Genomic DNA, 13,226 nt, shown 5'->3' on the forward strand with positions numbered 1-13,226 from the left:
CCTAATGTTATTTTCTTAACGTGGAACGCTGTATAGTGGCTGTAATGCCAGTGTACTTGGTAAAGTAATTCTAAAAAAGAACACACCTACCGCCTAAATATTTCGTGTTGGTATCATGTGACATCACGGGCTATAACGCCGATGACGTGCAACGGTATGTAAATTAAATGAGGTATATGGCGCTAAAAGCTCTCTGCCACCGAATATATGGAAAATATCACTCTATAGCATTTTTCACATAAAAATGCTTGCACCCCACAGCGTTGCCAAAACATCAGAATAGTTAGTAAGTGAGGAATTTTTAAAATGTCAACTATTTGTCAAACTATCGTATTAACAGTAAATACACTTAGTTTTAAGATTACTGCAACAGACTAAAATACATAAGAAAACATTTTAATACAAAATTATATATTCTAAATTTTAAACTTACCTCTTTTAGGGCTGTAATAGTAAAGACGTCTCGCCATTATTTCTTGTTCAAAATTATCTATCTTATATGAAAGCTTATCAGCTTTCTACAGACTATTTATTTGTTTTGACATAGCACAATCACAATACACAATAATAATTAGTTTTTAAAGCTATTAGTCTAAATTTAATATGTATTTATAAATACAATTTATTTATATATATTATATTATGACTAAACTGTGTAAGAAATCAAAACATAAATAAAATTCTTACTCTAAAAAAGCGGCAACACTTTATACACTTTTGCCACACGCTGAACTGTCAATAAAATTTGAAGTATTCTGGTATCAGTTGCGTACAATTATCTAATCTATTTAATTAAAATTATTATTTTGTGCAATATTAGACTAGAAGAGTTATTTCATAAAATTTATATTATTAATAATAACAAACGTTTTTGGTTATTTAATCAATATAATTCTAAAATTTTCAATATAATGATTATTACATTTTTCTATTTATTACACTATGTTGACGCCTATGAAAGATAGAACAGTTATGGGTTTCGTAGTATTAGCTGTGTTAGAAACATTTAAACTCTAAGGTTGACGTTCTGGAAATTTTAAATACAAGTGACGTCACTTTGTATAAATCGTGACGTGCAAGTGTTTTACTTTGAAAAATGGTATACAGAGGTATGTCCTATGGGCAGGCCATCGATCGAGCAAAAAGACAACTGACACGTTTGGTTAACGGTTAACTGCATTAAATTAACTGGTTTGTGTTGTGTATGCAGATGCTACAAATCTACAAACCCCTCCCCTAATCTATGGCTACAAACCATAACTCGATGCTACAAACAAAACAAAATGACATTGACAGTATATTATAATAAATTTATAAACGTTATAAAATTTATTATACGTCAAAATTTATTATACGTCATTGTGTAAACCATAGATAAATAATAAGTATAATATACAGGTATATTATATAAACCAAAGGTATATACTGGTGTAAACTGAGTTGTTTCCTTATAGTTATAGAATTTAATAGACTTTTTATAGTGATATAGATTTTTGGTTGTAAAATTATTATTGGAATGTATAAAATCCAGTGTAATCAAATGGAAGTAAAACAAGAAATTAGCGAGGAAACGTTTAAAGTAGAAATTGAATATAATGAGTTGGATGCTGCTCTTTTGGATGGCATTAAGTGTGAAATTCAGGAGGAATCCAATAGGGAAAGTACACATAATACATATAATTATTTATACTTAAATAAATCCCCCACAAATACTGAAAAATACCAATATAAAGATGAAAGTAAACTTAACCTATTTGAAGAAAACCAAAAAACTGAAAAAGGTTAGTAGAACAATTCTAAATATGTACATATTTAAGTTCTCCTGTATTCATTTAAAAGTATAAATAGGAATAACTTTTTTACCAGCTAATATAATTTTGATCTTAAATACAAATTAAGTGCTTTTTAAATGATAATTTGTTAACAAAAGAAATGTGAACCACAGAAAAAGACATTATCTGATTTACAGTATTTGTGCCACAAACATTGGCAACTTGAGCTACTGCATTGTGCACTTACACTTTCAAAATTTATTTAAAATAAGGAATGATATTCAATTGATAGGCGAAACACTCAAATTTTGTCAGGTGAGGAAGCTTGGGTGAAGTTTGGTTTTCTATTCTTGTAAGTAAGCTTGGAGCACATTTTAAAACAATATTATTTTTTGAAATTTTTTCCCTTTTTCCTAGATTTAACATAAAACCTATCAATCTCACTAAATAATGAAAGACCATCAATAAAACTGTACTTTCCACATTTTTCTTATATTTCAATTTAATTTTTTTGCATTTAATGATTTTAATAATGGGGTTTATGAAAATTTTGTCCTCTGTTGAGAGGACCAGATCTTACCAAATTTTTAAGAGAGCTTATTACATTTTCTCCAGTTTTATTTGGTAATTTATTTGCGACTATGAATATACTAAAATAGTCAATGATGACAATAAAATTTACTTGGCCTAAATTTTTAAAATCTATTCCGATTTTTTGCCAAGAAAGATCTGGAACTTTGTGTGGCATGCTCTTATATATTGGCTTTTGAGTATTTTTGACAACTTAAGCAGGATAGTACAAAATTTTCTATATCTGCCGTAAGACCAAGCAATATATAGATTCTTGGGCAAGAAGTTTGGTAGAGATTACTCCCTGGGGAACCAAGAATTCATGTTGTAAATTTTTGGGTATAATAATTCTGTCCTTGTAGAAAAGTATATTTTTGTGAAGATAAATATCTTCTTTTAGTGGTCAGTGTACCTTCACTGATGATGGTAGGTTACATTTGTGGGATGGTCAGCCATTTTGAATGTAGTATTTCACTTTTTTTCAAGTCAAAATCTTGATATATCTCATTTTGCAAATGTTTCTCATTTTCTGTTAAAATTACTGAATAGAATCAGATTTTCTATAAGATAATTTATTTTAATATTTACTTTTAATGCTTAGTGTGTCAGCTACTTGTTGGTTTTTTACAGGAACATATCTGAGATCATATAGGTACATATAAATACATGACATACTCCACAATATTGAATGTGTTGAGATACGCATTAAAAAAATACGACCGACTTTTACCTACACATAAAATACAGAAACACAGGTTTCTAAAACATATTTATATCATTTACTATTTCTACTCTCTTAAATTTTATTATGCTTTATTTGATCCTTGCATTTATCTTTCTTTATACTCAAATATTTATATTATACCTGGTTTGTATTTTAGGTTATATTCAACACGAACAAAAACATATGTACAAACAAAAAATGGAAATTATGGAGACACTAATTGAAGATTCATCTTATGAAGGAAATTATATGAGTCAACACTCTGAAGGAAACACATTAAGTAAAAATATGAAAGTTGCTACTGAACAAGAACTTCACAAGTGTGAAATTTGTTTAAAGCAATTTAGGCTAGCAGGTAATTTAAAAGCACATTTGAGAGTACACACTGGGGAAAAAAGTTTTACATGTGATATTTGTTTAAAACCGTTTAGTACTAGAACTAGTTGGAAAATGCATTTGCGAACACATACTGGAGAAAAACCTTATAAGTGTGAAATTTGTTTTAAGCAATTTAGTCAACCATCTTCTGTGAAATCACATTTGAGAGTGCACACTGGAGAAAAACCTTACAAGTGTGAAATTTGTTTTAAGCAATTTGCTCAAGGAGGCGTTTTGAGAAGACATCTAAGAATGCACACTGGAGAAAAATCTTACAAGTGTGAAACTTGTTTAAAGCAGTTTACTAGAACAAGTCATTTGAAACAACATTTAATAACGCACACTGGAGAAAAACCGTATAAGTGTGAAATTTGTTTTAAGCAATTTAACCAAGCAGGTAATTTGAAAACACATTTGAAAGTGCACACTGGAGAAAAATTGTACAAGTGTGAAATTTGTTTAAACCAGTTTGGTGAAGCAGGTACTCTGAAAAGACATTTGAGAGTGCATACTGGCGAAAAACCTTACAAGTGTGAAATTTGTTTTAAGCAGTTTTCTCATGCAGTTTCTTTGAAAACACATTTGAGAGTACACACTGGAGAAAAAGCTTACCGGTGTGATATTTGTTTAAACCAGTTTAGTGATGCAGGTACTTTGAAAAGACATTTGAGAGTGCACACTGGTGAAAAACCTTACAAGTGTGAAATTTGTTTTAAGCAGTTTTCCCGCCAAGATATGTTCAAAATACATTTGACAGTACACAGTGAAGAACAACATATGTGACATTTATTTTAAGCAGTCTTCTTCTCAAATATTTAATATGAAACTTGTAGAAAAACACTGTAGAAATTTCTTAAGTTCCAATTTGCATGGGGATCCAAATAGAAATAACAATAAACCGTAGGTTACACAGACAAAATGTAAATAATTAATTTTGCGCCAGGAGTGGTCCAATAGTAAATACACCAAAAAGGTTTTCGTTTTCAGAAGAGTAATGTCACAATGTATTACAAAACATTAGTGACATATGAAACAGGAGAGTAAGCCCGGAAGTGAAAGAGGATTGTCTTATGGTTAGTTTGTCTTTAATAAATTATATATTATATACAGAAACTGGTTGTCTATTCTAACAAAAAGCCCACAGAGTAGAACAAACCAGGGTATTTTCTCCATATATATATATATATATATATATATATATATATATATATATATATATATATATATATATATATATATATATATATATATATATATACATATATATATATATATATATACATATATATATATATATATATATATATATATATATATATATATATTATATATATACATATATATATATATATATATATATATATATATATATATATATATATATATATACAGTAGACTCCCTCTATAACGAGAACTGAAATGGCAGACTAATTACCTCGTTATAAGCGGATCTCGGAGAATTGGAGTTGAGAATTTAAAACTCGACGTTTCGGCACCCATTTTGGAGCCATTATCAAGAGTGATACGGTTCGGTTCGAGTTCGGGGTCTCAATCTGCCTAATCCCCTCACTCGAGACGTACCAGTATCGTGTTCTATATTGCAAGAACTGTCTCTCGGCACTGAGGTCTCAATCTGCCTACTCCTCAGTGTCGAGTGACACTGAGTCACTGGTGCCGGTTTGGCTTCAGTCAATTCCATACGATTACGCTTCCCCTCTCTTTCCTTGTCTAAGGTATATGTTATATTGATTATTCTATGAAGTCTCCCTTTAAAAAAAGTAAATTTTGATTATATTGTCACAGAATAAATAACAATCAGAATGCTCACTCTCAGATGCCGCCTTTGAAGTATGTCAGCACGCGATCGCCATATTTTAAACGGAAACAGACTCGAATTGAGAAATTTTTGACAAGCTACGACAGAACTGTAATTTTAATTTTTAGAGATTAATAATTTAGTACATTTTAAATAATTTAATCTTTTCTTCAACTAATAAAAGTACGAATAAAATAGTGCATATTATGTCTATAGTTGCCGTAAATAAATTAAACCGGGTTAATTTTTTGATCAAATGGAAAAGCACTGGTTCCGACTAAAACATGGCTGATTACGTCTGCGCGTACTTATTTTCCAAGCAGAGTGATTGTACCATGGGCATTCTGATTGTTTATTATTCTGTGATATTGTTGTATGAAGCCTGCAATTTTTTAATTTATATTATAAAACAAGAACGAGTACATATATGTTTCCTTCGAGAATAATTGCAGTTGATTCTTAGAAATTTTTTTTGGTAATTACTCTTTGAGAGATTAGCGAAATTGGATAATTCATAAAATAATATAATCAAAATGTACTTTTTAAAAGCTAGCTCTATAAAAACATGCCAAACCGAAATATTTTGTTCCATACCATGATTGACATTTGGGGCTATATTCAGCTTGCATTTTCGTAACATGTGCAGTGTTGCCAATGTCCGGATAATTATCCGATTTTCGGATAATTCAAGGGTCTATGGACTTTTTATTTTTAAATATAATTTAAATTTTTACAAGCTTAAATAGCTAAATTTGCGAATGTACATAGAACTGCAAATTCTATTCTCATATAAAGACTACAGGGAAAAAACCAGACATGTCAATTTTTTTTAAATTTCAGATTTCTATTCTATTGTATAGAACACGCGGAGAAGCACATTTTAGAGCTATCGTACAGGGCAAAAAGTAGTCTTGTCATGAGTAATTACACTTCAAAGTTTCGGGGTACTGGGAAAAAACCAGCTTTGTCCATGCGTCCAGTGAAAGAACCAGATGTGTCACAAGTTTCACGGTAGATGGCGTTGGAATGATTTAAAAATTATTATTAAACAAAACAGAAAGTTTTTTTGTAAGAACAAACATTTGTGAATATCGAATATAATTATTTTTCTGAATGATTAAATGTTCAACAAGACATACATTTATGCATTGATATAACATAACGTAATAGAAAGACTCTTTTTGTTTCTTGTAAAAATATAAACAGGCTGGTATTAAAAGTTCGTATTATTCACACATTAATTTCACAATATTCCGATTCATACATTATATCCTAAACAACAAAATCCATGGGCTTCGTGAAATAAAAATTACATATCCCATCCGTGGACATTCATACTTAGAGTGTGACAAGAATGTTGGACTGTGGAATCTAAAAATGCCTTTTGAAGTTCCAAAAGGTTTAGAGACATGATCAAGGGGTCCCGCGTAAAGCCGTCTCCATTCATCGTCGTGAAAGTACCACGAAAAATAGTTTTGGACTGGAAATCATTTTTGGACAAAAAGTATGTTCCAAAATGCCCTTTCAAAACTCAGGTTTTGAAAGAGGTTGTTGCCACATCAGAGCACAGTCGACTTATAAATCATCGATCTTCTTACAATGGACCATTATTTTCAAGAAGACGCCACCAATAAAGAATGGAGAATTTGAATTACCATTACCAGCCTACTCAGGTAAGGTATAAGGTATCACAAAAAATTATAATATTATTCCCTGCATGTTGTTTCAGGACCCCTCGCAATTTAAAAAGCCAAGCACAGCGATTTAATGAGCCTTATGAGATTCTGTGGTCCTGCAGCTGTGGACTTTTTTCCGTCTTACCTTATAATTAGTCGTAAACTAAACACCGACGCCTGGAGCACGCTTCCACCAACGGAAAATTTTGACGAATGCCCTGGTGTTCCAACCAGAGGTAGGGATCTTTAACGAGCCATGTTACAGTAAAACCTGTGTTAACGGCCACCTGTCAAAACCGGCCACTTGTACTAGCCGGCTAGTTTCAAAGTTCCCCAAACCAAAATTTGTGGACTACAAAACCTGGTATTAGCGCCCACCTTTTTATATCGGCCAATAGTTCTGTCATTTTTAGTGACCGTTATTGACAGGTTTTGCTGTATTTATTATTACCTATCATTCACAATAGAAATACTAATCAAAATGAAACCTATTTTCATTATTGAAAGATTGACAATTTTCTGTTTCAGATGACTAAGCTGGTTCTTTCAATGGACAAATTGCGGTTGACAAGAATTTCCTGGATTTTTAAAGAGTGTAACACATTTTTTTGAATAAAAACAGTGCAATGCCGTTCATGTGTTTTTATGGAGCAATTTTGACTCCCGAGTTTTATTATATGTTTCAATGTAAGACACATTATGGTCTTCAAAGTTAAATATGTGTTTTTCTCGGTTTTATGAAATTTTGACATATCTGGTTTTTTCCCTGTAGTCTTCATATAATCAAAGATGATGGAACCTATGAATTATTTCAGCGCCCTCTGTTGATAAATAGTATAATTTTGGTTTACTGTACAAAAATCCACGGATCTTTGGAATTGACAAAAATCGAATGATTACCTAATTCTAAAATATGGAACAAAAAAAATTAATAAACTGTAGGAACTAGTAATTGTTATCCCTTCTTTACTTAGTTTTTCAACTTTTTATTTAGCTTTTTTTATTTATTCATTGGTAGTTGATTTATCTGTACCATTGATTATAAACCACACATGTTTTATAATCAATGGCTGTACCTAGCTGGTTTCTACAACGTATTATGTATGTAAACAATAAGTATTTTTAATATAGGTTTTAAGAGTTAATAATTTGCTAATTTGCTGTTTATGTATTGTTTGTTGTTTTTATTTAAATAAATATATTTCTATCATACTAATCTTGTTTTCTTGCCATTTGTCATCTACCAATGTGTCAATGTCAATTATGCCTTTTAATTAGTCTTCTTTTCCGATTTTTATAAATTCGGATATTTGGTTCCTAACATTCGGATATTTTGCTCCCAACATTCGGATAATTTCTATTTTTGCATTGGCAACACTGCTACCGAGTTTTTTCGTGAGATGCACTCGGAAGCTTAGATTAACTATGCGTTGTTCCGGTTTTAAGTCTCCTAACAAAGAATTTTGCTCCTAACTTGACAAATTCCCAGAACCAAGCGGTCGAGATCACAATGGATTTGGATTCATTTATTGTATTATTAGCTTTTATGACATCATGTACTTTGTAAAGTACCGCTTAGGTATCATTTAAGAAGACATTTTTTAATGTTTTCACACGTTTTCGTGAATACACAAAAATGCTCAATATAAATTACACGTATCGCAAGAAAAATTGTTTGTCTCTTACATATTTCTTTTCAAATTTAAGAATAAGTAAAAATTTTTATCTGAATATAAAAGTCGGTAGAATTTAAGTCTTTTTCGGTAGATCGGTAGAAAAACGTCGAAATCGGTAGATCTACCGATTTTTCGGTAGGTTTGGGAACACTGATGGTTGGTCTACAAACCGAATTTTGTCGGTTTTTCGTGCACAAATCAAACGATTTTTGGGACTTGCGCGATCTGCCAAACAGCTGTTGGTCATGTTTGGTTATTGACAGCTGATCGTTGAGTTTAAAATATTTGTTTTCTCATGTACTACTGTTTATAAGTTTTAACGTTGTGGTTTTAATATTAATATTTCTGCCATTGTTTTTTTACCTTTGTTTGGTACACTTTTCTATACAAATTAAAAGCGCAATACAAATTAATTGCGACGGCTGATACAGTCTCCACATCCATAATCAGAGTTTACTCTACTCACTGAAAGGTTAACGCAGACTGATCAACTACACCAACGTGTAATCACAATCACTGTTTTTACTTGGCCCAACGGGTACTGGATTATAGTATCATCAAAGAATATAGACGCTTCTCTATATTCTTTGGTATCATGCTGGAGCCATTAGATTAGGCAACCAATCATCCAATTAAAATTTTTCAGGTTATGTTACATCATCATGCCAATGACAGTTATTTGTTTATAAAACAAAAATCTAGCCTGGGGCAAGAAATTAATTTAATTCCCTTATCCGGTTTTGATAAAATAATATGGGTATTAAATTAATAAAAGTAACCGAACAGCATAGGCTTCAGAAGCACAACTAGAAACAATATGGGTTAAAACAGGATAATAAAAATGTTCTATTACAAATTGAAATTCACAGCAACTGCAATTATAGTTTTTACAATATTCACCATAATATATTTTATCAAAACTAGCAACAATGACGATATAGACCAATTTGAGAAGAAATACCCAGAAATACTGGTCCGACCGCCCAAATATGAAAAACTATTTCAAATGAACAACTTTCATTATGTACTAAATGCTAACAAATGTGAAGATAATTCAAAAATACAAGCTTTATTTGTAATAACATCATATTTTGGAAATGTAGAAACAAGAAGTGCAATGAGAAGAGCCTTTCCCGAAGAAGATCTGAAATTAATTAACTTAAAAAGAGTCTTTTTACTGGGGTTAGCACCAAATGATAAGTATACTACTCAAGTATCTGTAGAATATGAAAGTAAGAGATTTAAAGATATAATACAAGGTAGTTTTGTAGAAGCCTACAGAAACCTCACATATAAGCACATTATGGGGCTTAAATGGGCAGCTGAAAACTGTTTCAATGTGGATTTTATTATAAAAATGGATGATGATACAGTTGTTAATGTAGATAAGATTCCTGCAGTATTAAAATTGTTGAAGGTACCTAAAAGCAAACATTTTATAGCAGGTTATGTGTTAAGAAATATGGTACCAATTCGAGAACCTGCTAATAAGTGGTATGTTACTCAGAAAGAATATGATTTATCATATTATCCAACATTTGTTTCTGGGTGGTTTTATATCACTACTCCTAAAACAGCAAATGAACTTGTTCAAGTAAGTCAGATTTCTGAATATTTTTGGATTGATGATACTTTTATAACAGGTATTTTAGCACAAAAGCTAAAAATAAAACACTTTGATATTAGTAAGTATTATGCTGAACATTCAGAATATATGGAATGTTGTCTTGATGATATTCGCAGCAAAAATTTAAGTTGTGATATTTTAATAGGGCCAAATGGTGGTAACAATAATTTATTTTATGAATTTAACAATGCTGTTAGTATATGCAATTTAAATTTATGTAAAAATAGGACCAAATCTCTAAAAGAAACTTGTGTGGCCAAAAAATCAGTTCATTTAGGCCATGGGCAGCCTTTGGTTGAAACATATAAATTGCATTAGTTTTAAGTAGAGTGTTCAAAGAGGAATTGCATATTTTTGTTTATTTGTTGATTTAACTACAACTACTACTGGTAATTAAATATCTTAGATTCCAATTTTTATATCATTCCAATCATTTTTTGTAGATTTCTCTGACACATTTGTGAATATATTCAGTTAAGTTCTCTGTATATGACCTATTATCCTTCTATGTACCTTTGCCAGTGCACTAATTCTTTTCTAACTATATATCTGGGCCTATATGTTTTTGGATACTTCCTACATGCTTCCTATGTACAAGGGAGGAGACAAATGACTCTGCAAAAATTATAGTCCACTACAAGATATTGTACAAAAACTGTTCTTGCCCAGACACTCACCCTAGAGGTATTCTGTAAATCAAAATCGATTCAATGTCATTAAAGTCATATAACTAATCAATCAAAGTTCTTGCTCACTTATTATTTAGTAACTTCCTTTATCTTTAGTATGTGTTTTTCCCAAGAATGTCATTTTCTGTCTTCTGCAAATTTGAAATGTTTAATTCTTCTATTGTTCGTGAATAGAATCTTGCTAATACAAATTCAGTTATTTTGTAGCTGGTACGGAATGTATTAATATCCTGATCATGGCTTTACTTAGTAATTCAAAGCTGTCTTTCGGATGAGTTATTTTAAACGACCTTGTTACAATTTTTGTTTTATTATGCATAACCTTTTTGGAGTAGACTACATGTTTGTGGCAAAAACTTATATCAGTATTTTTTTTATTGCTAATTGCCAAGTATAAGCTAACATTATTATAAGGCCTAATACACTATAAGTGACTTATCTATTTTACTAATAACTATTTTGTAAAATATTTAAAAATATATTATGTATACAACTTTATATTTCTATTGTTATACACTAATGGGAAAATATTTCATACTGAAATTTAAATCTGTAATTTTCCGTTTTTCTGTAAGATTTAATTTTTTTTTAATATAACGTACTGATTATATTCTATATCTTAGTCTCCAGAATCCTCCTTGCTTCCCCTATTTTGTTTGATGCTTAAGTTGTAGGTGATGTGATATCATTGTTATATTATTTGTTATAACAGTGATGTCAATATGACATTATAATCAGTTGGTAAAACTTTGTAATGAGTCTAAAGTACACATGAAAGTTTCACCTGTATTTTGAATCTGCATCACCAAAAGAATGATTATGATCTAGAAGGTGAAGTGTGTGTGTCTTTCTATTATTGAAAGCCCTTATGTGTTCTGCTATACATTTTTTAAAGGTTCTTCCAGTTTGACTGGTGTAAGTTTTTGGGCAGTAACCAAATGTAAGTTTATATACACCACTGTATAAATGCTTTTTCTTTTGGCTCTTACCTGGGGAGACGCTTAGGCAAGAGACATGCCGGTAAAGGAACCATTACCGATATATCCTGCTTATATCCTGAATATGGCTTATATCATCATTATTGGAATGATTATAATTGAGGATATAAGCTATATTTTATAGTTGAAGATACAGTTGATTTCCTATATGTCTGTAATAACTGATTTCAGTAATGCAGTGATAAAATTTCTTCTTCACAACATAAAGGTTTTAGCACAGAATAAATAACAATTGTTTTATTATTCTGTGGTTTTAGTCTGTAACCAACGCTTTTTAGCATATACATTGACAGTGTCATAAGAAAATGGGATAAAAGAATACATACTGTTTTACAAATAAATGAACATACACAAGTAAAAACTGTATTTTGTGTCAGTGATCAGTTGTTTTTGATTGCCATACCACTACATTAATGACATAAACGCTTTCATTTGTTAATACAATTGCTTTTACCCAAAATTTTATTGAGAGATCATAGTCAAGTGAAAGCTTTAATAAATAAAATCATAATAAAGGAAAAACAGATGTTAACTGCAGTATGTCATATTTTCCCTTCGTGTATATTGGTTTTTGGGGTCAACAACAGTATTTTATATACACATGAGTGAAAAGACACTAAACTTGTTAACAATGTATTGAAAATTTTATATTAAAATATTGTTTATATTTAGTTAAATTATATATTTTTACATGATTGTGTAACATAAAAACGTGACTAAGTATATTGGTTTTTATTTTAATATCCCTCATCTAATCTGCATTTGCATAACTTGGATGCTGCTTGGAAAATTAAAAGTAACGTGAAATAACAAAGATGGTGTATTTCAAGGTAGGTATATTTAACTTAACATCTGATCATTCGGATTCTGAGCTCCAGACCAAGGTCTGATCTTGTAAAAAATGTTTTTATGTTAATGAGTATTTTTCTCACTTGTTAGGTTTTTAATATATCATAACAATTTTCAATTGAAGGTGATTCATTGGAAAAATCAGACTTAAAGCGACTAACCGATATTGTGTTTTGACATGTATCTTATAGTTGTCTAACAAAATAAAGTAAAATTTTATTATTGCTATTACAGAGTGCCTGATACAGTATTTCATAAAAACAGAAAAATTTGAAAAATAATTATTATATTCCATTTATATAGAAGGAAAACTGCAAAGCAAAGAAGTAATTACCTAAGTTATGCTTATGAAGTTTCGGAATCTAGCGACTCGTCCGAAGAGGAATCCCCAGTCATACTTAAGTCTATTATTATTTTGTCAAAAACAGTGTCTACCATCCCGCTCAATCTC

At 30.5% G+C, this 13,226-nt stretch overlaps 2 protein-coding genes across 2 annotated transcripts; both read left to right on the forward strand.

Annotated features, from left to right (window-relative positions):
- The first annotated feature begins 1,393 nt into the window (after positions 1 to 1,393).
- LOC140436270 (uncharacterized) lies at positions 1,394 to 4,603 on the forward strand. The gene is made up of 2 exons (XM_072524971.1): positions 1,394 to 1,781; positions 3,224 to 4,603. The coding sequence occupies exons 1-2, from the start codon at positions 1,517 to 1,519 to the stop codon at positions 4,225 to 4,227; spliced, it is 1,269 nt and encodes a 422-aa protein (XP_072381072.1). The 5' UTR covers positions 1,394 to 1,516; the 3' UTR covers positions 4,228 to 4,603.
- Positions 4,604 to 9,222: 4,619 nt separating this feature from the next.
- Positions 9,223 to 12,649, forward strand: LOC140437675 (beta-1,3-galactosyltransferase 5). The gene has a single exon (XM_072527322.1). It carries the CDS (start codon positions 9,454 to 9,456, stop codon positions 10,555 to 10,557), a length of 1,104 nt encoding a protein of 367 aa, XP_072383423.1. The 5' UTR covers positions 9,223 to 9,453; the 3' UTR covers positions 10,558 to 12,649.
- The last annotated feature ends 577 nt before the right edge of the window (positions 12,650 to 13,226 follow it).

Source organism: Diabrotica undecimpunctata, chromosome 3 (genome assembly GCF_040954645.1).
Source record: "Diabrotica undecimpunctata isolate CICGRU chromosome 3, icDiaUnde3, whole genome shotgun sequence".
In the NCBI taxonomy this organism is placed as follows: domain Eukaryota; kingdom Metazoa; phylum Arthropoda; class Insecta; order Coleoptera; family Chrysomelidae; genus Diabrotica; species Diabrotica undecimpunctata.